Source organism: Falco peregrinus, chromosome 10 (genome assembly GCF_023634155.1).
Source record: "Falco peregrinus isolate bFalPer1 chromosome 10, bFalPer1.pri, whole genome shotgun sequence".
Classification (NCBI taxonomy): Eukaryota; Metazoa; Chordata; class Aves; order Falconiformes; family Falconidae; genus Falco; species Falco peregrinus.
Window position 1 is genome coordinate 3,651,670 of NC_073730.1, and position 25,519 is coordinate 3,677,188.

Below are 25,519 nucleotides of genomic sequence, written 5' to 3' on the forward strand. Positions count from 1 at the left end.
ATCTCCTGTTCTAACACCACAGCTCTCCAGCTCTTCTAACTCCTTCTGCCTCCTTTGTTCCTCTTCCACCTTTCACTGTTTTTCAACTCCCAGTAAAATGTCACTAATTATCTGATTTCCTCTATTTTACATATCACTGGTTTGGTGTGTACCTAAACACCATTACCTTCCCACTACAGGACTGGGAAACAGAACAGCATGCTAAGCTCTCCTGTAACACTACCAAGTTTTACCTACGAACTTTCCACGCTTATGGAGAAAGCAAACGATTTGCATGCTTTGAATAAAATATTTTTCATATCCCAGAATGCTGAGTCACAAAATGTAATTCAATCAGGAGACATACTTGCACACAAAAATACCAATCAGGAAGCTCTGGTATAGATAGATCGTGTAGCAGGTATTTATTACTTTTACTTCCTTAACATTAAGGACACTTGAAGCTGATGATTGGGCTGGACAAATGAAAATGTTTGCCTGTTTTCTTAAGTAACAGATTTTCATAAAGTCTATGCTCTTCTGTCACAAGGTATTACAATTAAGACAAATGTTTGTGCATACACACCCACAAATTTTATCTTGAAGTGATTTTCCCCATTGTTGTAATATTTATCCCCCATATCAATGTAACTGAAGATGTATTACACATCTTAATTCTTTATTCTATGATTCTAAAAGATATTTTGGTACAGTCAGTTCTGTTTGTACCTGCAGTAACTTTGTTAATGCCTTATTTCATTCCTCTGAGACTTTCGTAAAGTGAGAAAAAAGAAAAAAATAAATAGATCAGAAAACATAATAGTTAACAGAAGGACTCTGGGCAAATGCAGAATTCTTTTGAGTCTTTTAATGTCAAATGTCATTAACAATTCAAGATTTTTTCACTGATATGAGCCTCCTGCTCATAACTGTTCCAAATTTTATTAAACTTCCCATGCAATTTCAATTTTTGAATTAAGAAAGCTCAAAGATTTCTATTCGCTTTTGAAGCAATTACAGGATTAGCTCTTGCATTAACAGTGCTCCTTCCTGCGTTAGCAACATTCCCACAGCAGCAGCTAAGCACTGCCAGAGTACTGTAACTACATACACTTCTAAGGCTCCATTTTGTTCATTATGATATATATTGGTATCAAAAAATAACTTTTATGTGAATGACTCAATGAAATATAACCAAGTGCTTCGGAGACCTCTCCCATAAAGGTACAGATCAGGTCAAACATTCCATCCAGGAGAGGGCACTGACGCAGAAAGGAGTCTGTATTTTTTTTTAATGCCCTTAAATAGAGACATCAACCTGAAACTTGTCTTTACAGCACTGCTCACAGGACTACAGAGTGAGTAAAACCCAAGTTTGACATCTGCTGGCTGCAAATTCACATAGAGGATGTGACTGTGTGGGGTAGAAACCACATAATTGATTAGAGATAACTTCAAGGAAGCATATACTATATTTTTAGCAATGTAAAAGTTCAACATTATGACAAGTGTATGGTAACTATCTTTGAGTACGTATCACTTTTCCTGCATGCGATTCTGGGACTGTTATGAAAAGTGCCTGATATGAACACACCCAGCTTGTTTCAAGATTTCAGTTTGAGTAGGAATGGCAATTTCAATGTTTACTTTGGAAAGTCACTCAAGCAAAGATGTGTGGGAACATTAAGGGCTGAAAGCCAGCGTTCAACAAGCTGCTGAGCCACTCCACTGGCTTCCCAAAGGGCACTTCTGTCCCATTTCCTTTCTCCTCCTTTCCTTGCCCCTACTTCTCTACTTACACAGGTTGTGCTCACATGGTTGTGCCCTTCCCTTGCCCCAGCTCTGACAGCAAAAAACTAATCTTTTGCATTGAATTGTTTTCCTGCCAGTTCAGCAAGGTCAGCTGGCTCACTCCAATCACCAGCATTCAATAGCTGGTACGAAGGATGCAGCGGGAACTCTGGAATAAAGTGGGAAGGAGGAAGCAGGAGCCTTTGGCAGCAGTGTGTTGTTGAGTGGCACAAATCTTTTCACTTATACCTAGAGTCTGCAGGCTGTATTTTGAAGATTCTTCCTGAATCAACATCACTAATACACACTAGTTTAAGATCTAAATATTGAAAATCGCCCACTTATCCCTCTATCTATAGTGATGAAAAGGGAAAAGTTATTCACCAACTGGAACTGTACGGCAAAAAAACTGTACTGTAAGGGAGAAAGTTAGATGTGATGTTACTTCTGTAGACTACAGTTCAGTTCGACAACCAGTATGTGGAAAAGTTTGTATGAAACTGTCAACTACAGGCACTTTGAACATGCAAGTCCTCTAGAACCACAGCCCATCACACTGTACCCACGCGGTTGTTAGGAGCCCTTATTCCATTTTGACTTACACATGAGTAACTACACTCGAAGCCATGACATGCTTTCGAAAAGCTAACCTGAATTTTTCAGATTTCATTCAAATAATTTCTGAAGAAGACTGCTCTAGCCACGGTTGCCATTTCTTTAAGGATTTAATGGTAAGTCAATGCTGTGCACTTATTTAAAGTAACTTCTAATAGGATACATTATACAAGACAGTATATAAACCAGCATACATAAAAGATTCAAAGCTACTTACCACAATGTGTTGATAAGGATCTATGACGGACATTTTTGCCTTAATTTTATTCACGACAACTGTCAAATGTCTGTTTCAATTCTACACAGAAGAGGCCTCCCAGTTTTTCAGAGTTCAGTACAACAGATCCTTTAACTAATAAAGAAAGAAAAAGAAAAAAAAAAGTACAATTCTTATGTTCCTTGTAAACTATATTTTGTAACAGAGAAAATTAATTCCTTTAGGAAGGTTCCCACAATTCATTGTTTACCAAGAACTTCATTTCATATAAGCTATGGAAGTATAAATATTTACTTGCCTGATCTAGAGGAGCTTCTTATGCTTATTTTCTCTACCTCAGGGTAATATCACAAACCAAATATCTTGAATTCCAGTCATCCAAGTGTTTCTAGCAGCTCTACAGATAAATAAAAGAATAGAGCAATTATAAATATAATAAGCATTATATTTATCAGCAATTATATTCATCACATTCAAATGTATATGCTTCCATGCATTACAACCCTAGTTAAAATAAAACAAAACCAAAAACCACACACAAAAAAACCGAACTAAACCATCAGGTTTTAGTTGATAGCCTTTTTCCTGTAATAACAAATTATTAGTTCCCATGCTCTGCTTCTATATTAAGATGCTCACATGATTAGGACAGGAGAGAGATGAAGTTCCTCTTTGTATCTTCCTTGTGTACAAGGCGAAGTACAAGGATACATCCTGCACTCACACCAAGGGACACACATTTTCAAACTGAAAGCCAGTTGGAGAGCGTAAGTACACTTGTCAGCAACCTGCAGCAGGTAACTGCAACCCTTTGTAGTAAGGGTCTGTTTAGCCATTTTAACGCAGCTTTTCACACCACCTTCACTTTGAAAGTGCACAAATAGCAATTTCCCAAAGTTGCACCTAACTGCACCTAAGAAAATAACAGAAAACAAAAAATTCCAGCATCTAACCTGCAGCACAGTTCATTTGGCAGCTGTTCATTTAACTGTAAAGGAGCTGCAATAGTGCCCTCCATAAACCTGGGAAGGGAATTCCAGCTGAAGCTGTGTATAACCTCCCCGGCCACCCCAGCTATCCAGAGACTCACAAGAGGCTTGGAATCACAAACTGCAAACCAGCTGGCAAGATCTGAACAGGTTCTTCACAGGCCACTGTCTTCTGAACACTCTGAGAAGATTTCTACTGAAATCAGGGTCCACCAGAGGCCTTAAATTTCAGAACTGATAACACCCATCAAAATAAAATACATTAAGAGAGCTTATACCCTTCTGCAACACTAAAAAAACCCAATGGAATCTGCTGGACAGCATCAGTTCTCAGATTCAGCTGGACCATACACCGAAGCTTCAGAGTAAAAAGAAAGTAAGTACCACACGGTGCTTGGTTTCAAGGAAAGGATTCCTAATCCTCAATTTTGAAAGGCCAGAACAAGCCCTAAAGAATGATGATTTATGTCATTCCCAAAACCCTTGCTCTTGAGTAATTATGTCCAGGCATTTCCATAAATATTTTGTTTCGTTACAATCATTGAAACATTACGATGTTCCCTCTTTAATCCTGTCAGGCCTAACAGCAGCTAGAGGCTAGAAATTAACCTGGGTTTATTTATTTGTTTTTATCTAGAGAAGTCTGAGTAAGAGTTTTAACATACACTCAGTTCATAGCTTTCACTGAAGGCAGTTCAACGCCAGGACAACAGGAACAAGCCATCTTTATCATAGAAAGCAAGATCTCCAACACAAAAATCCAACATTATTTCTTCTACTGCAATAATAATCGCAGGAATTATTTTTATTAACATTCTACCAGCTACATTCAGCAGTGGCATAAACAGCAGATGGGAGGGAAGTAACATTGTGTTTATAGATGTATCGTATAGCTGCTTTGTTATATTCAAGTTTATGTTACTTTGGGTCCTACTTGCAGTATGACATTGGAGAACCTTTGTAAACAGGCCCTGCAACATCAGTTTGTTGCAAACTTAAAAGGCAATCAAGAAAAGGGATCAGTGAGGGCTATTCAACCACTATAACGAAAAGGAAATTTCTAAGTCATAAAATAGAAAATACACCATTTCCCGTAACTGCACAGTCAACTACCAGCAAGTTACCACACTCATTTTGACGATGCACAACGCCAAGCTGAGGATACTGCTCTCTATCTGCAGAAATAAGAAAATGGGTTATGCCTAGGACGCAAAGCCTAGCTCAAGTTATTTCTCTAGCATCCTAGAGGCAGACTTCCAGTTCTCCAGATCACCACTCAACTGCTCGACTGGCTTACCCATGAGATCATCCTCTGTTCTCCTGTAACCCCCTGCCTCACTTATTTCAACATCTGCAGGAAACACATTTGTGATCCTGCAAACAACGGTCTCTTTGACTACAGAGCTGTAATGAGTCCCCGAGCGCCATGTGTCCTCTTACACTGAATGAGGCAAGGAGCATGCAGACAGACAAATATGCAATCACGTAATTAACAACTGCATCATGAACACACATGCACAAACTGCAAGCTAAAGATACAGAGGTAGAGTGTCTGAATAGGGAGAAAAGGGCCAGGGAGCAAGTAAACCCTGATGTGATACACAAAGCTTAGTGTCTCAGTTTTCCATATGGTTCCAACCAACAGCATGACAGGTGCCAGCCCTAGTCATGCTGGTATTACTCCACATTGAAGCTCCTGGTTCACTACCTTAATAACCATCTTTCCGGATGTGCTAAACAGAGGCAGGTACCCAAACGCAGGTACCCAGTGCCATTTCAGACATGTGAGTGTACCCAAGGCTGTATCTTGGTACCGAGTGTACCAAGGGGCTGGCAGATGCGCAGGTATCCATGCTCTGACAGGAGCCAGCAGGACATCTCAAGTGGGTAGCAGACATCTACATTCAAGTGACTTGAATACTTATGTACTTCACAATGAATTTAATTCAAATCAGAGTTACTATATATACCCTAATATAATTACACCGCACCCTTTGCAAGCTTGCACTACATTATCAATGGAGTTTGGGTTAAGGACACTAATATATTTCTGTACCTAAAAATCTTAGTGTGGCAGAGGAGCCAAAACACGGCACTAACAGAAGCTACCTATTATGGTCACCAAAAACTGCAAAGAGAAAGTCTTGAAGAACGTTTACTTCAGACATCTGCAGTAAATAGAGTTGTGATCCCAAAATTATCTTACTTAACACTGGTACTATACACTGTCCATCCCACAAAGCCCAATGGAAACATCATCAACTAATTAAGGACTCCATCACACGCACATACAAAGAACCAAACTCAAGTTGAGGCTGGTGACAGGCCAACCCTTGACAGATTGCAGGGAAAGCAGCACCTCTGAGCAGATCTTCAAGGACACTTTAATATTATTAACGTGTATTGTTTGTTTCCCTGATATCTGCTGGTATTGCATCATCTGGGAACTGTGCCGTTCTCAGGGCTGATCGCTTTCCTTCCTGAACAACTAGAAAAAGCACCTCGCAGGCAGTGCCTCTTCCAACACCACAAGCATAAATTCTGTCAATTCATACAGTATCACCAAAATTAACTAAGCTGGCCAGACTGATTAATGTTGCATTTCTTGACATTTTATTGACAAATGTCCAAGTTTACAAAACACCATAGCAAACATAGCCTCTTGAACAGGTCACAGTTTATAGCTTGGTCATGTAATACAGAGAGAGCTTTCTGCTAAGTTCCTAAATTCCACTTTTAGCCAAAAGCGAACGCTAGTTTTGTCAGCCCAAGAGCACTAAATTGTTAGGCACAGTTTCAGACATCAAAAGTAAAAAGCTATTAGTAGATAGGTGGATCACTGTTTAAAAATCAAGACTCTTCTGCGATCTTAACTTATTTTCATTTGAGGTGACAGACTGAAATGGTTAAGGGATTATTGTCTCTAAAAACCAACAATATCAGGGCAACTCCACAAACAAATTACACACACATGGACAGAGATTATTACTGGAACATTTTCATTCTCAGTGTTGATCCAGTAAATTCCTACAGATAGTTCAATTTCACAGGATATGTTGAGGACAAAGGACAAGAAGAATAATGAGATTTTCCCACTTCATGCTGAGTATGAGCTTAGTCTACAGTTAGCCTCACCGAGCGGAAAAGCTCTGAAAATGAGTAAAGCACAACACAGTATAAATATCACCAGCAGAATACATCCTCAAGATTGTAAGAAAAATAGTAAGAGAGACTGTTTATATTAAACTGGCCAATTCTTAAGAATCAAAGAGACAGACAATTAAAAAAATAAGTGAATAAGTGCAACTCACCAGTACAGTCATTAATACTCTTATCATATTAGATTGGGTAAGGGGTACAGAGTAAGCTAAGAACTGAGTCAGGCTTTTGGTATGAATGTCACCATCCTTTTTTATCAAATCTACAGAACTGTTTTCAGTTACAGATTGATCCTGTGATTGTATAACAGAAATAACAAATAGTCTGTTTCTACATGATTTAGCCCAGCATCCTGGAAAATCACTGTAATGTTATTTCTTAATTTAGGTCTTCCCACAAAAGAAACAAGGTTTACCTCTTACTCTCTGTAGAGCACCCACCACTCCATTTTCACCACAAATGAAAAAGTACATGCTTCGCTGACATGCAAGGACTGTTCTTCCCATGCCTTGCTAAGAGAGCATGGCTGGAAGGAAGGATTCTGAGCAGAAAAGCAAAAGCTTGACCCTTTGTGCCATATATTTGGAGGATGCTCCAGGGTGAAGTTTGGCAAGGAAGTTGACACAGCATAAATAGCTAGACAGGAGATTTTAAGATTGGGAAACCACATCTGACTTCCTGTTAAAGAGGACGTAACAGATGAAAAGATTTAGAGATGACCTGTCAGCCTTCAAGCAATTACTGAAACTGCAGGTGACAGTGTAATTAAGACTTCCTTTCAATGGAAAGGGAGCATTACAAAAATACACCAGCAGGGCTGAAACTCAGGAAATTTCACAGAAATCTTGAGCAAGGTAAATTTACACTTTATCTAGTGCTGGAGGCTACTTCAGAGGCCAAAAGCAAGGAAGACAGAAGTGGTAAAATCATCAGGCCAGTTCTCCACATACAGCTGCCCAGTACTTTCTGGAGAGCTGTCACAGTAACCTCCTGTAACAGGAGGCAAGACTTGGCAACTCAGGGGAAACCAGACATGCTCCCGTAATAAACATAATTAAGCTGGATTAGTCCAAGAGAAAACAAAAATCCCTATCTTACATTCTTCAGGGAATGACCTTACCAACAGCAATATTCAAGAGGCTAGAAGCACTTCTGCCTGAATACCTGGACTTACTTCACATCGGTCATGGAAGTTCCCAGTACATTTCCTATCCAGCCAAGTACTGTAGTTTCATCGTGAACACTAACTACAGGCTTGGATGTCAAAAAAAAAAAAAAAAAAAGCTCAGCTGAGGGACTTCAAGAATATTCTTTAAAAATGGAAAGGATCACTGTCTTTTTCCACAGAAATTCAAGCCATAGGTAGTTCAGATGGCAGTCTCAAAATTTATCAAAGAGCCTCAAGAAAGCCAATAAGTAAACCCCACTGCATTGGCCAGACTCCCCGTAGCTTATGTGGGAACCAGCAAGCTTGTTTTCCCCCAGAAAGGCCAAAAACCAAAGAAGGTGAAAAATCCAATGGAAGTTCCATGAAAAAGAAGAATTATTAGGATATATCCTCTGTAAAAACAATTAGAGTACACTAGTCAAATCCACCTATTATTTAAATCATTCCAAGACCATCCATGCAGGCTATTTGTTATATACACACTGCAATTAAGAGAAAGCAAGATTTTAAAATTCCCATCATCTCTGTACATTAGGATTTCAGAATTGAGTTATTCCACAAACAAATCTTTTACGTATGACAGTTATTTGTTTAAGGGTAGTCTTACTTTTGGAAGACCAACTTAAATTAAGGCATCAGAGAACAAAAACAATTCAAGATAATGGGTACCCCAAGTACCTAGCATGTTTGAGACGTCACGCCAGGCTCTCCAAAAATGGAAAAACCTCAATACCTGTGGGAGCTTTAAAAGTGTTGCCAAAAATGCAAACACTTAAATAATAACTTTTAAAATTAAACGACACACATCTCAAATGCAACACCTGACTGAACAGAGGGTTTTGTTGATTACCTTCCTTTAAAACTTAGGTGAAGGGAGGAGAAGAAAAAAAAAACTCCCCGGCATTTCATTCTTACCTGAACCTTTGACAAAATTTTCCACTTCCCCTACTGTGCTGCTGAAGAGCTGTTCCCTGCCAAAACCTCCAGGAACCTCCTTTAAGAGGCCTCCCTGGTCCTATGGAAAGAACTGTTCCTGAATATTTTAGGGCACTAGATTTGGACTTTAAAGATCTCAACCTGAATCCCTCACATGCCCTTGGTGACAACAGGGATGTTATCTAATTTCTAAATATTTCTGGGCCAACACCTTTTAAAGATTTTATTAAAATAATAGGAGTTTGGTTCTTACATATTTTTCATTTATCTATGCCTTCATTCCTTCTTTTGCTTCCCTGCTGTAAAATAGGGATGGTTCAAAATAAAGAAACTTTAGAAAATGTTAGAATACATTTTTATTGAAGTATTTATGTTCCACTTTTGGGGGAAGAGAGAAGCATGCAAGGCTGCCCAGGCTTCAGTTGCAGATGGCAATCCTTCTGCACTACAGTTACACAGTGGTTACACACAAAAGAACCACCGTAATAACAGCTAAAAATGCAAGGAGCTGCTGAAATTAACAGCCGGCTTCTGTTCAGGTAACACGTCAACAATGAAATGAATTTAGCTGAAAGTTAGGCAAACGCTTCCTTTAAGTATCTTTTAAAATCCTTTTTCAATTCAATTAGTATCCTAAGTTACCCAAGCTGCTCTTTTTTTCTGAATGTCCTGGCATTTCAGTGCAAACTGTAATGCCAGTCAGCACACACAAGCTCCTGTCATGCTGGCACTGGAGGGATGAAGAAAGGACTGCACATAGAAGGTGTGTTTCGTCATTTTACACTCATAGTGTCTGTACAATGCGACTCAACATTGCAACTTCCATATTCTAGTTTTGGACTATTTACTGAAAATATGAGCTCTGGTCACTGTCTGCAATAAAGGGGACAATTATGCTGCACTTCCTTTGGTCTATATGGTCATAATACTAAAAGTATGACAAAGTAATTAGGAGTGACTCAAGGAAATTTGTCATGACTTTCTAGTAAAAGTAGTCATGAGCAAACTTCTGGCGCTGAGATTTTTCAGCCCCTTTTAAATAATGTAAGTAAAATTTACATGGAAATATTTTATGGCCATTGACAAGCTGGAGTTTGAGTAAGTGATGTTTTACGCACAAAAAGGCAAAATACAGACATCCCTACTGGGTATGTTACATACTTGAGGGGAGAGATTAAGCGGTAAACTTTACTACGAAACATTTCTTTGCCCCTTTCACATACAAATAACAGATTTACTAAATAAATACTAGACCCACCAGGATAGACCAACTGCCTATCCATTTTCTTGAGAAGTCTGTAGTTGGACACTTTTGCAGTAGTAAGTGCATCAATACCAGCAGTCTTCATCATGTATCTAACACCCAGCTTCCACGCAAAACCAAACAGCCTGGCACGAGCCTGCCTGACCTCACAGCCAAGCCTCTAACCGGAGGCATTCAGTCCAGGATTTGAGCAGTTAGAAAAAAGCTCCTGAATTACCAGGTCGTGTTTGAAACCAAAATTACATCAGCAAAGCATTTACTCAGGGGTTCTGATTTTCTCTACAAATTCAAGTAAGACTTTGTTGCAGGTCCACAGCCCTGCTCTCAGGCTGAGGAGGGTAAGCAGCAGGCTGTATTCCTGCGTGGAGACTGCACAAGGGAGTGGCATCTTCATCTGCCCCTTCTTGAGCTTCCTCTCTCTGTAGCATGCCTCTCAACCTCCCCCCACCGCTCTCTGTTCCCAGTCATCCCTGCCATCTGTGCTCCAGCCAACAAGGGCCTGCACCTGCTCTCTTCCTGGGGCTATCACGGCAGCATCAAAAGGGCCTGAATTTTATGCTCCACCATTTTGGCTGAGTTCAGAGTAACAGCATGTATTGGGTCCGGCTGAGCCCCACAGCAGCCCCCACAGTGCTGTGCTTTGCTCCTGTAGCTAGAGAGGTGCTGATAACACCCCCGTGTTGGGCTGCTGCTGAGCAGGGCTCACAGCACCAGGGCTGCCGCTCCAGCATCCCCCCTCCCCTCACCAGCAGCTGGGGCAACGTCTTGGGAGGGGACACAGGACAGATGGCCCAAACTGACCAGAGGGATATTCCATACCATATGACGTCTGCTCAGATATAAAAGCTAAGAGAAAGGAGGAGGAAGTGGGGCATTCATTATTTATGACATTTGTCTTCCAGAGCAACCTCTGTGTACTGAAGCCCTGCTTCCCGGGAAGTGGCTGAACATGGCCTGCTGATGCAAAGTAGAAAATAACATCTTTTTTCCTTTGCTTCCACACAAGTGACTTACTTGTGCTATTGCTTTCATTAAACAGCCTTTATCTTGACCCACAATGTTTTATTTCACCTTATCTCCCCCCATGCCACTGCAGAGGGGACTAGTACAGCAGCTTGGTGAGCACCAGGCATCCAGTCAAGGTCAACCCTCCACACAGCAACAAAAACACCAAGCTGCTCCAAGAGCTCTAGTGCAATCTCTCCGTCTCTGCTGATTTAGGAAGCTTTGATTAGGTGACGCTTTCTTCATTTTTTAGGCAACTATCTCAAAGTGCTACTGTTAGCAACATAGTCAAGACCTGAGAGAATGAGGATCTAAGCAACTATTAAGGGATGCACAACATTAACAACTAAGGCTTTGGAGGTTGGTTGAAACTGAAAATAACATTTTTATTTAATACAACTATTGGAAAATTTTCCATTTATCATAAGCAAGAAGGTATGTCAAACCTTAGTATATCCTGATTCTAGCAGTACTAAGAGGCTAGCTACACCAATGGTTACATAAAGCAAACAAATAACCCACAAAACTAACAAAAAAGCAGTAACTGCTAGCTACCCAGACCTTAAATGTGGCCTTCAGGAATGCGATACAAACAATCTCGTTCACTGAGGAGCCACAAATGATGACTCAAGAAGTGAGTGGACAGCAATCAAAGTCAGGAAGAAACCCCAAATTTTACACACTCCCTTGTTAAAACAGCTTTGCAAAATTAGGGACATAAGGGGGACTTTCATGCTCTTCTCTGAGGCATAGAGGGTTGGTCAGCCAGAGAAAGTTCAGCAAAACTTAGGTTAACTATGACTACTCTCTTACCAAAATGTCTAAGCTTTTAATTTAACTATTTCTTAAGACACCAAGGGCTTACTACCTCCCTTGCCAAGGCAACCTCCCTCTCAGCATGTTAAAACACCAGCTGACGTACCCGCTCTGTGCTGAAAGGGAAATGACTGCCACATATTACAGGGAAATACACAGTGGAGATGTTCAATCACTTTTCAACAGGAGTTTTTGTTCAGAAAATGACATTTGTCAAAGCAAGTTGTCATTAGAAAACTGATTTAGTTTTAATAAAACTTTGAGAGTTTAATCACATTTCTATTCAAAACTAAGTTAATTCAAAACAGCCAGTCTGTACACGGCCAGATCACTCTCAGTTGGAAGAGATTAATTTCACCTTCCCACACTATTAATTTCAGAGCAGGCATATGTGTATTGATGTCACTAATGCCCGATGCTTTTTCTTTCTCTGACTCTTCATTTATGCATAGCGAGCTATACCAAGAAGCAGGACTGCTCCACAACTGTATGTTCTGCTCTAGCATGCCAAAAACTCGGTGTCGAATTCTTAATCTAAAATACGCAGAAGACAGGCTGGGCACTGCTCTCTCCCTGCGCACACCGGTATGTCAGCCAGCACTCTCCTGCTCTGCTCTATGTAGCACCATCATTTTTCTGAGGTTCTTTCAGAAACAGTTCTTTCAGCATTACAGCTGATCATAGACAGACTTAAGTAAAGCAGTAATATTAAAGAGAGGTAACTGGAGGGAGAAGTCAGGCTCAGTTCCCCCAACCCTTCTTATCTTGCACTCACTGGTAAGAGGTTTTAAAAGCAACAAAAACCCGTTTCCCTTCCACTTTACCCATATCAAACATCTTTTTCACACATGCATTATTTCAGTTCCTAAATTACGAGGGATAATCCTCAGAAACATATAAAATATAAGCCAAACCAAACAAACAAAAAAACCAAAACCTCTTGCCTTAACTTTTCTTCCCCCCCCCCCCCCCCCCCCCCCCCCGACAACACCGCCTAATAAAATTCACCATAATTATAGCAGCCATTTTTTCACAACACTGCTGATTTGGGAGGGGAGAATGTCTAAGGTGAGACTAAGAGACAAGATTTCAGAGTTTTATACGTAATTTTTGATTCAGATTTGACTTAATGACTAGGAAGAAGCTATTTAATATCTCTATAATCAAGAACCACCCTTCTAAAAACTAAACCTATATTCACTAGGCCACAAGAGAGTTGAAGAGCTCATTAAATTAATAGATTTGGGATTCTTGGAAAAAGGAACTTAAGTATGAAAAGCAAAATACTTGGAAGTATGTCATAGTTAAATGTATTCAGTCACTTACCAGGAAGGTCTACATAATCATGTGCTATTCAAAGCGGAAAATGCCAGAGAAATGCAAGATGTTGGGAGAGTTTGCAATTAGTAAAGAACTGGTTTTCATTACTGTCAGCACAGACATCACACCATCTTCCTACAGGAACCTTAAACTGCCTGGTAAAAAAAAAATAAAAAAAACCTGCAAGTACCACCATCAAACACACAAAAACCCATAGAAATAAACCTGATATAAGAAAAGCTAGAACTTGCTTCCTAGCATCTTCCTCTCCGATATTGTATGAGCTACTATTCTCATTTGTCTTGAGGTTTTTCACTAGCACTGTCCCAGATTATAGTTGCAAGGTTTTGGTTACAAAAAGAAAAAGTATTTTTCCACATAAGATGACAGTACAAAAACACCATGGTTGTGAAAACAGATTCATGCCTTTATCATAAGATAAAGGGGTGCTGCACTTACTGCTATGGTTAGAAAATCATTAGCAATTCTCCTTGGATTAGGAGGAAAAAGGATTAAAAACAAACAGCAGCATAAGAACTGTTAGTTTCATATTTTCTAGAAATTGCCTAGGTCAAGCTATGATCATAATTGCAGATGTTCATTTAACCAGGCATTATGAAACTTTATGGAACAGAAGTACCTCAAAGGGCCATTATCTTTCACAATTCTCCATTATAGGTTCTTTCAAAAAGATGGCACGCAAGAGTAAAAACCAGAAAATCTCCAATTAGTTACATTCCACAGGTCTACACAGACATCTTCTCCCCAAAATGATTTGTAGTTCTGTGGGTTTTTTCCTAACAGCACTGTCAAAATTAGGTAGCAGCTGCTGATTTTGCATAGAGTTACACTTTTGCATGTTGAGTACAAAGGCACAATTTTTTCTGATGGAGCATGCAAAGTAATGGTTCATGCCACAGTCAGAGCTTCTCCGTGTTTGGTGTGACAATTGCCCGTGAGCGTTGTTTGTTTTCCTTCTAACCTTAACGGGGTTTGGACTGGCCAAAATGAATCCTCTATTTGATGCTAAAAATAAATGCCCCAAGTTGACAATGCAGTACATTAAATGCATGAGAAATACAGCTCCAGTGGTTAAGCCCCATTTACAATCTATATCCTTGAGACACAGAGAGGATAATGGGGGGGGTACACCACCAAAACCAAACCAAAAAAACCCCACGCAATGTACAAGGCTTTCCAAAAGCCAGAGCTTTCTATTTCATAGTCTGGCCAGGGAAATGGACCAAACAGGGTAAGACAGCCCATACATATGCATTCACTATGCTTCTCACTCCAATCATCTCCATCCACCACAACATTCCACTTATGAGACTTGTTCATCATGCATGTCTTCTAAAATGCAATCCCTTGGGGCTGTGATTGCCACTTATTACAACAAATAAACATTTGTACAGAATGTACTATAAACTCTGTGTGTTTGTGTGCATGCAAACTTTATAATCACTATAGATATAAAAGGGTCATTATTCTAAAAATGCAGATTCCTACAGATCTTGGCTAAGAATATAAACACTGTTATAACTGACTGATAATACTAGTAGGAAAAGAAATAAAAGTTTTACTGATTTATGCTGAGATCATTTTAAGGAAAACATCAGATAGATACTAAAGATGAGTCAGTTCAATGGCTTATAACCACAAAAAAACCCCAAAACACAAATGTGATAAGAGTCAAAACACATAGTTCTGAACTTCTGCATGTGTGGAAGCTTTTGACCCCATGTTTTCTGTCTCCTTCCTAAATCTGCATATTTAGGGATCAAAGCTGGAACGGTAGAGAGGCCAGGATTCTTGTTTGCAAACAGCCTACTTTATATTTTGAAAAATATGCATTCTGCATCCTAAGGTGGTGAAAGCAAACAATGAGCAACATTTAATTTAGTAATTAAGCCTATAAATGCCTGCCAAAGTGATTTTGTTATCTGCAGACAAAAACAAGCACTGTATTCCTTGCTCTGAGCTCTAGGATGCACCATTACCAATGCCACCACCCATCTGAAAGGAGATTGTACCTCAAAACTTAGAAAAAGAGTGCTTGCAAACAGAGCTGAGCAGCCTGCACAGGGGACTACTGTGCTCAAGAGACACAGACATCAGAGGTAAGGTTAACCTCAATTCACTTCAAATTCTACCATACAGCAGTCTTCATCTGTGCTTAGCTAGCAGAAAAAGACACTCCTAGCACATAATTGGTGTGGTCTGTTGGATATCTGCTTTAGGATCATGTTAATTTTATACTGGAAGCACCTGTTATTCCTCTAGGGATCACTTGAAGAATCTGGGCAACTCACACATCAGCCTCCACAATGTCTGTATTTGTCAGTCCAGATCCCAAAAGCTTCCATCACTACACACACTGACTGTCTTGGAAGCCATAGCATGCAGCAAAAGCATGAACCGAGATGGAAAGCATCATCTCAGCAACTATCTCTCTGGAGAAGGAAAACATATTGGGAGAAAAGCTGCAGTGTTCATGCCCCCTACCACACCTGCCAGCTGATACAGGACCAACACAGGCTTCAGAGTTACCCCTGGTGACAGTCCATGGGTTTCATTATGAATGTTAGAGAAAACAAAATCTGGACAGATTTTATTAATCTACCCATATATGTCCGATATTTTTCCCCTCACCAACACTGCAGTCTTATTTTTTATAGAAATCATCTCATTCTATACAATACTTTCATGCTGAAGAACTAATTGATATTCCTAAGTAAAGCCCACCAATTCTCACTTGCAGTATTGCCACTACATTTTCCATTTTAAAAAATGGGGGTAAGGTTTAAATGTTCAGTAGTTGCTTTTAGTTTCCCCACAATCTGTTCAAAACTAAACCAAAACAATTCTTTGGAGCTTCTTGGTGCTTTGCTTCAGCTTTCTGGACCACTTTCAGACGTCCTAGAGACCATCTCCCATCCCTGCACCATTGGCTGAGTAACACTGCTCCAGACGTTGACACACAGGCTACTGGAAATTGGTACAGTCAGGAAATTCGTATCATTTCTCTGAGGTAAACAGTAAATGAAAACCCTCAGGAAAGTCTGAATACCAGGGTGTTTTGTTTGGATTTTTTTTTTTAACAAAAAAAAAAAAAAAAAAAAAAAAAAGAGCGCACGTTCTTTGGAAATGGAAAGCATTCTGTTACTACATCACATTATTATAACCCAGGGCAGCAATGAGATCATTTCCATTACTAAGACAGGTTCTGGGATTTGTTTTTCAGGCTAGTGAGAAAGACGCAGTTATATCAGTGAGGCACTACAAACACACACAAGAGAGTTCATCACCTCTCAGGAAGAAAATAGCCAATTCTGCTGCTATTGCCCACGAAATCAAAGAGAAGTCCTTCCACAGATTACATGAAGCTTCTGTTTAGAAAGAGACAAATGAAACAAAAACAGACCAGCTGTAAACTCAGTTTAAAGATGCGTCTCCTGACCTGCCCTCCAGGTCCAGGCCTTAGCTGGGAGTTCAAACATCAGCTGAACCACAGCTGTAGGCAAGCACTCAATTGTACAGCTTAAATCACCTCCAGACTGTAAGTCACAGATATTTTTTACATGTCTTTAGAGCAACCACCGAAACATGGGCTTCCCCATCAATGTCAGGTAAACAGTTAGTCAATAACTCCATTTTGCTCCCTCGAGGTCACTCCCTTTCTTAGGATACGGGGACTTTGATCCCCATCAGTATTTTGTATCAGGTAAAGATAAATTTGAACTCAATCTGCCATCTCTCAACTCCATGCACCAACCATGGGCCATACCTTACTCTGAGGTTCTACTTGTTCTGCTAGAAAGTTTCACGGGAAATGAAGTATTTTCTTAATTTTGTAGTCAGTTTTCATACACTTGAACTTCTGGGTACAAGCAGGAGACACCTCCTTCTCTGGTCACTATGTGAGTCTATCCCTGGTATTTTCCAGCCCAAGCCATTCAATTAACTTAAATTTGAATTCACAGTTCCAAAGTCTCTAGAACAGCTTCAGTTCTACTGCCAACACTGTCCTCTTCCAACTGATATGGCAGTCACTGAAGTTGCCACATACCTGAATATTCCATGTCAATTAAATAGACTCAAATAGAACCATTTCCTATCACTCCTGAAGCAACACGCACCTGAAAAGCCATTGCTACATTGCACTGGATTCAGTGCTTTGGCACAGTTAAGAATACAGGCCAAGGAAGAGAGCAGAGGTTACCCAAAAACGTCAGTGAATCCTGCTCAACAGCTTTGCAGGAATACCTGTGAAGGAAATAGTCAGGGCCCACCCCACACTCATTATTTTTCCCATATGTATGGCTAAAAGTTATGAACTGAAGTATGCTAAGGCAAAAACAGATTGGCTGAAACACTTCCTATTCTAGCTATTTCAGGCCAGCTGACAAAAGTAATCTGTTCAAAATATCTTACAAATTCAAGAAGGGCACCTTACGATGTTCAATAAAATACACTCAAATTAAGATGAAATCAAGTATGCAACATTAGTGAAGCAACAGCATTGGATTCCTTTTTTTGGCAGGGGGCTTTCTTCTAAGAAAAATAAGTCATAAAACAGCACTTGCTGCCATGAGTCAAACCAGTATTTTTCCATTGCAGATTTAACCAGCCATGCAGGAGGAGATTAAATTACGTGATTCAAGCATAAATACTTCAATTTTTTTTATTATATATCCCTGCCATGGCACCTGAGAGTGCAGAAAGGTGGTCACAGAGGGACAATGTGGAGATTTTGAGAGACGACAATGGCAAGGAGCACTTAACTCTACACCATATATTCCAAACCTTCCTCTTAACTCTAGAAAGTAGGTAAAATAAGCACATCAGTTTCAGGTTCACATTTTCTCTCTGAAATTCCTAGTAGGCTGAACAACTGTTGGTAACCACAAAGCAGCTGATCCTATGAATCTGTTGTTTGATACAGTAAGTATCTGAGGCTACCAAGGCGCAGACCATCTTCCTGCCAGGAATATCCACCACAGTTAGAAGTCCTGCCCACACCACTGCTCCTCACGGGGTATTAGATCTTTATCTAGTCTGAGAGTCTGCCTGCCTTCATCTGCAAGGAGCCTCCAAACTGAAAGATCCACACTCTGCAGTTAGGGTGGCCGAAGGGATTTGCCCCAAAGGTCGCAAAAAACCCACAAGGCTCCAACAGACAAGGTCTGCACAGCTCGGGGGCGGGGGGCGATGGTGTCACACTGCCAGCAGCAGCTCCAGTTCACAGCCCAGTCGTTCAAACCCGCTGTCAGCAGCTGCTGGAGGGAAAGTGCCAGAGTGCTCCGAGGCAAGCCCTGGCGCGGCTGGGGTCCCACCGCCGCGCAGCCGAGGCAGCAGCTTCTCCAAACGCTGCAGTGGGACTGTCCAGAAGTCAACCAGGATGGCAAATTAACGTCTACCTGCAAGTGTGCAAGTTTTAGGCTCAGAGAGGCACACGTAACCCCATGAAAACAAGGGATTACAGTCTGCAATTATACTTCTAACATGTATCAGCAGATGCCTGCTGTAAGTCACCAACAGGAACTTATGCACGGTTTTTTTCGTATCAGACCCAAAAGAAAAGCTGCTGTTGCAGACATTTTGTGACATTTTTCCTCAACAGACATACTGTTTTACTTCCCTATAAGTTTCAGAACGGATTGCTTCACCACACACGCTGCGGAGGGACAAGCGAAGGAGCTCGCGGTAAGCGCTGCCAGCACCGGCCCCGGTGACAGGGCCAGGGCCGGGCGAACCGCGCTCCGCGGGCGCGGGGGCTGACCCTGACTAACGCGGTTTGTGTCACTTGCGGTCCCGCCCCCCACTCGCTGCTCCGCCGCCACGGCCCTGCCTCGTACCCCTCGCTGCGCACGCAGCCGTGGCGCACACGCCGTTACCCCCCGCTGCCTCCCTTCTCCCTCACGTACGCCTGGCCGTACGCGCCCGTGTGCCGGGGGGGGGGGGGGGGGGGGGGGGGGGGGGCAGGGCGCGGCGGCTGCGGGAGCGGCGAGCGGACAGCGCTCCCCGGGCGGGCCGCCCGCAGCGGGGCGGGCAGGGCGGCAGGTGCCTGGCGGGGGCGCCCGCGGGAGGACACCGCTCCGCGCCGCCCGGCGCTCCCCGGCCTCGCCGCCCCCCGCAGACGGCGCCGGGCCAGCCTCCTGCCCCGCCGCGGGGGAGGGCGGCCGGCCCCTCTCCTCACCGCCGCGCTCCGGCCCGGCCCGACGGGCGCCGCAGCCGCCCCAGCCCGGGTGCGCCGTGCCCTGCCTGCCCGCGGGGCTGGGCGCGGGAGCCGCGCACCCCCAGCCCTTCCCTCCCGCCCCGCGGAGGAGCCGCTGTTGAGCGCGTACGAAGGCGGCACCGCGCTTACGGTTGCCTGGGGTCCCGCGGGCTCGGCCATCCCTCTCGGCTGGCGCGCGGTCCCGTTCCCCATGGCGGGCATGCGGCACTTTTCTCCCTCGCGGCGGGGGAGGCGCCAGCCGTCAGCTGACCGCCGCCTCTTAAGGAGGCGTGAGGAGCCGCCGGCCGGCTGCGGGGCGGGGAGCGCCGGCTGCGGGACGGCTCCTGCCGGCGGCCGCGCAGCGAGGGGGACCACACGCGGCCGTCAGGCTCCGCGGAGTGGCGAGCAGCCTCCAGGTGTGGCGAGCAGCCTTAAGAGGCCACCTGGCCGCCCGTCGGCCGCGCTCCCGTGAGCAGAGCAGAGCAGCGGCCGGCGGCGTAGCGGGCGGTACCGGCTCCCTCAGGCACCGGCGCGCCGCGGGGCGTGAGCAGCGTCAGCTTGAAGCCGTGTAAAATCAACCAAGTACTGGCTGTGACCAAAAAAACCCCATAAATAATCAATTATCTAACAGGTGGGTAAATGGGATTTTTCATTAAAGTAACTTTAAATAAAAAGTCAACACCTTTCATTGCTGCCGTGGGTATCCATGTGGGAGTAGGTGTGTTGCTCAGCACCACGTGTGTGTGCCCGCAGCGCTGCGGTGGGCGCTGAGGGAGCGGGGGTGGTGGTGGCCGAGTCCTGCTGGGCAGCTGGGCAGGGCAGCGAGCTGGCCTCAGCATCGCCCGGGAGGCTGAAGTGCCCAGTTCTGCTTGTCATGGGTGTGCAGCTCCCGGCCTGATGCTGCCACCTCAGCCCATGGCCGCTTCCCGATGCAGATGGAAGAGCACCCGCCCTCTGGTCTGTGACCCAGCGGCATGCTTTGGGCCTATACACCAGGGTTTGTCAGGTGTAAGCTGATAAAAACGCATCCCATACCCTCAGAGCTATGGACGGGAATGTCAATTCTGCCCATTAAACACAACATTTACCACAATCTCCTTTTAAAACGGTCAAGCGATGCTTCCCCTCCCTTCCATGGGCCTGAATTTCAAAAAAAAAGGCACCAAAGTGGGAGACCAACACTTAAATTATGCCCACTTCAGTGCAGAGGTACCTAAACTGGTAGCACAGGACACCAGTAAAGGAGCAGTTTGGATCCAGAAGCCCCACGCCAACAGTGTAGGCTAACCAAGGACACAAGGTGTTAGTCTGGGGTCAGTGCCCCATAGCCATGGCTACACCGCCCGGGCCCAGCCTGCCCGCCTGCATGGCTCCACGCCGAGCCATGCCCATGGGCTGGCTGCCACCCGTGAGGGCTCTCTGACTTGGTCCGCATAGAAATCCTTCAGCACAGTGGCAAGAAAACCTCTGCAGTGCCGAACCCGGCTTTCAGGCTAGTGTTTTACCACCCTAAGGCTTACAAATGTGAAGCAGCTGAGCTTATGCACAGATGGAAGTCATTCCTTGTCACCAGAAGTCGTTTCAACTGTCAGGCAACTGGTTCCTCTCACAATTGAGCATTATTAAAGATTTTAGCCTGAACCACACCCCCATCACGCCTTATTCAAATTATGCCACTGGCTTCTCATCTGGCACATAGGAAGTTAAAAGTTGCACGTTTTGGCTGCCTGCAATGGTCTTTCCTGGAGAAAGGGGAAGTGGGGAGGGGATTAAGGGGAGCAACTGGCTGGGTTTGGTTGTTTTTAATGACAACATGTTCATTTTTATTGATTCTATCACTTTTGCCGTTTGTGAAGACTTAAAATTACCTTAAAGTTCCCATCCCCATTTTTTCTGTTTTGCTTTAAAGGATTTAAAATGGAAGTGTTTTGAAATATACAGATGCATATTTATAAAGTATTGTATTATTTGCTGCATCATTAATACCAAAAAAATATTTCCCACCTGGGTGTGTGGACTTCACAATGAGTCAGTGAGAGAAGCTGACAGGCTCAGCTGCTGCTCACCATACCTTGGTGCTCTCAACACAACAGATGCCAAAGAAGCCCATTCTTCTTTAGATGCACCAAAAGAGGAGACTGAGTTTCACTTTGATGTTGATGTCAAGCTCTTTCCAAATACCCAGTTCTATGCTGGAATTTTCCCAGGCTTTGCACATACTTAGCATGTAAATAGGACCTCGATTCTTAGAAAAATGTGGCCATAAAAAGGCAAAGATAAAGGGAAAAAAAGGCCTAAATGACTCAACTAGGACCTCTTCAAAGTACAGAAGACTGAAGGGTACACTTCCACAAGTGAGAGGTAAATAAGTGGCATTCACATTCTGTTAACGAGGGTCCTTAATGTGTAGTAAAGCGGTAGCTGTAATTAGAGGACAGCAAGCCACTCCTTGGTGCAAAGCAATGTAAGCCAGAAACCTCATTTTCTCCATCATCTTACTGGCCTCCTGCTATGATGCACTGCAACAGCTGAGCAACTCTGGCCATTACTTTTAACCTCGTTTTCTGTCTCATCTTGTAAGGAAAAAAGGCATGGTAAGAAAGTGCTGTCCTGTAAGTGCCGTCACAAAGAAGGGCAAGTTTATGTTTAGAAAGCAAACCTAGGACTGCCAGCTCAGAAGGCACTTATTTGATGTGGACAACCTCTTCACCCACTTCCTTGTCGTGCCTATTCAAGGGAACATTAACCAGAAAAATGCAGCAAAACCACAATGGTGTCATTATTTAGGTCCTTTTGACTTCCATGTCAACTACTGTCTGAAGATCACCATCAACTCATCTCTTGGTAGGAAAGGACTCTTTAAAACATGTCAGAAGAGCTCAGTAATCGTCTTGAGACATGTAGAAATGACAAAAGGCATGAAGACGAATTGCTCTTAATAAGTTAGTTACTTTCTTCCCTTTGACTGGTGATTGATCAGCAAGGCTGAGGGTATGACTACCTTTCCAGTGTCCTAAATCCCCCAGATTTTCCTATTTTGAAGTGTCCAAGGCATGTAATACATATTGCTGAGCGCTGGAGAGGCAGAGTTTCCAGAAGCTGTGTACATCTCAGAGCTGACCGTAAGCGCCCATCACTCCAGAGCAGGTATGAACCGTGTTCCCAGGGGTCTTGTTGCTTCTCCCAGGCATCTCCACCCTGGCACAGTCCTGCTCAAGCCCCATACAAACTTCTGTGGAGCCACACGTTGCTCACAGGTTTGGTTAGGTTTCCCCAAACCAAGGAAGGGTTATCTGCAAATGGCAGTTTAATCTCCAGCTCTCTTTCCTGGCATTTTAAATTTATGCAAAACATGATTCCCAGGGTATGGCTCTGGTTATATTCTTTCTTTGATTTTACAGATAGCATGTGCAAAAATAAACACAAAACCCAACAAACGGGGGAATTCCATTATTACCGTGAAAACTCCCTGACCTTAGTTCTGAGTAGCAAAACTCTGATTTCTCCCTGTCCAAGGAAACAATGCAGACTCTTGATAAGAAGCTGACTAACCAGCAAGCAAAAATTCCTCTTCTTCTGACGCAAAGAATGAAAAGTTTTCTTTTACATTATGACTGTTCCTGTTATTTCATATAATATTATGAAAGTTATTTTTGGTCTTAATCCTGTCTCTTTAGGAAAATTATGGTTAGGGTTTCATGATATTTTTTTTCCTGTGACAAAATAAGTTTAGTAGATACCTTCCCCCATCTCTCATTCTTCCCACACACTGCAGGCCCTTACTCACTTCGCTGTGCCTGTGTGAGATTTTGTGGGGTGCCTCATCAACTAGTGTCTGAGTGATATGGGTTAAGAAACGTCCTTCCATTCTGTTTCATGTGAAGGGGTTTTTTATTATTATTTCGTATTATTTCAACCCACTACCTACCTGCTGCCGCTGTTCATTCTGCAATATCCCGCCATGTGAGATGTCATTTCTGCCATCCACTCATCAGCATACGCTGTATATATGTTTCGATCTGCCAAAGCCCCCAGACCATGAGCTGCCTCCTCAGCTTTTCTCCCTGATGGTGGCTGGTCCACAGTGGAAACAAGCCATGAACTGTGGTGAGGTAATTAGAGGCTGCGGAAAATGGCATTGTGAAACACAAAGGTCTTTTCTAAAGCAGACTCGCAGGGGAAACTATGGCAAATTACAGAGGCCGTTTTAGTGTGCTGCTCAAGAGCATCAAAGCTCAGACACAACTTTAAGGAACCCATGGAAAAGCAAGACTGGGCATATCAGGACAAACAAGCACCTAAGTAAACAAAAAGGGGTATTTTGTTAGACACTTAACACAAACCTAGCATTTTCTTCCAGTCATTTTTAAGCACAGACATTTCACAACGTATCAGAAAAAAAATCACTCTTTGATCAGGCCTAAAAACTCCAGCAATTCCGTGGAGGACTACCTCTTACTCCACATTCCTGAGGTCTCCACGAGGCCTGAGACATTTGCTCTTGTCAAGATAAAATATCTCTTTCTGTGGTGAAAATAATTCAATCCATTTTATGTAACACCGGGAGAGGGATATTGTAAATCTTGCTATTAAGATTGCTTCTAGAGAAAAAGTCATTTGCTTATCAATTGCATAACCTGAAATGGCGCAGCTGGGTCCCTGCCTAAAGCTGAATTTTCAGCTAGCAGCAGCTATCCAGTGCCTCCTATCATTGACATTTGGCAGAATAAATACATGTTTAATTTCCAGTTTGCTGCTGTAAGACCATTTATCAGACATTTTTGTACAGCAGAAAAGCAAAATTTCCTCTAAGCCAGTTTGCCTCTGCACTTACTCCCCCACATCCACATGCGAACATTTCCCCTATCACTTAAAAAATAAGTAATGATTCTGGAGGACTTTCTACTGTGAATGAGGAAAATTTGCACTTGAAGGGAATTCTTCTCAGGTGTCTGGTTTCTTGACAGACCCCATCTTTCTGTACCTCCTTCCACCTACATGGTAGTTTTCTGGGGTTGTGGCCAAGTCACCCATGGCAGTTATGGAAACAAACATGAAGGGCTAAAGTAACAGCAGGTTTCAGACACAATCCTCTGATCCTGAAATATCTTCTGAGACCTTGAAGTACAGCACATTGGGTGAAACCTTCCTATTAGAGAAGAAGTTAGTCTCTGTGACTGTCTGCTATTATAATGCCTGATCTCATAAAATGATAGGATCGTGGGATAACTCTGGCTGGAAGGGACCTCAGGAGGTTTCTGGTCCAACCTCCTGCTCAAAGCAGAGGCAGCGCTGGGGTCAGGCCAGGTTGCCCAGCAGGAACTTGAAAACCTCTGAGGACAGAGATGGCACAACCTCTCTGGGCAGCCTGTGCCACAGCTGGGCTGCCATTGTGGAGGAAACATTTCTCCTTAGATCCATTCTGTACCCCTCTTGTTTCAACTCCCACCCATCACCTGAGGTCTCTCTGTCATGTACCACTGTGAAGGACCCAGCTCCGTCTTCTCGACCCCCGCAGGATCATCAGCTTCTTGATCTGCAAGCAGAGCCGTTCCACTTCACATTGGATCTTGAACTGGTGAACAGGTGTGTCTGTCACAAAGCGACACATCATTTGGATTCCCCCCAAATCAGTGCAACCCAAAGGCCCTGCTGAACGCTCCACATAGCCAGTGTGTGAGCTACCAGGTCAGTTTAAGTAATCATACAGCAGTTGATAGTTCATGATAGTTTTAGGTTAGTTAAAACTCACACAAGGTATCACCAGCTGCTTTGTCACATGCTTTACAGGAATATCATGTGACTTTTCAACGAATTAGAAAAATTATGTACTAAGGCTGGTCTTATTTATACTGGGACCACTTAAATTTATTCATTCTAAACGAGATGAGTACAGGACAAAATATTTTATTAAATTATACCCTGGAGTACCATTTACATTATAGAAGTAAATAAAGTTGCCTCAGTGTGAACAAAAACCAGTCACAAAAAGAAGCAATATAGAGAAAAAAAAATCATGCTAACACCATGAATGGTATGGAGT

At 42.9% G+C, this 25,519-nt stretch overlaps 1 protein-coding gene across 1 annotated transcript in view; it reads right to left on the minus strand.

Annotated features, from left to right (window-relative positions):
- Positions 1-20,130, minus strand: part of PLA2G4A (phospholipase A2 group IVA) — an 86,091-nt gene extending 65,961 nt beyond the window's left edge. The window contains exons 1-3 of the mRNA XM_055815244.1: positions 19,627-20,130; positions 2,901-2,999; positions 2,603-2,737 (exon numbers count right to left, since the gene is read on the minus strand). Coding sequence (XP_055671219.1) covers positions 2,603-2,635 — 33 coding nt within the window. The 5' untranslated portion in view covers positions 2,636-2,737; positions 2,901-2,999; positions 19,627-20,130. The remainder of the gene's footprint in view (positions 1-2,602; positions 2,738-2,900; positions 3,000-19,626) is intronic.
- Between the last annotated feature and the right edge of the window lie 5,389 nt (positions 20,131-25,519).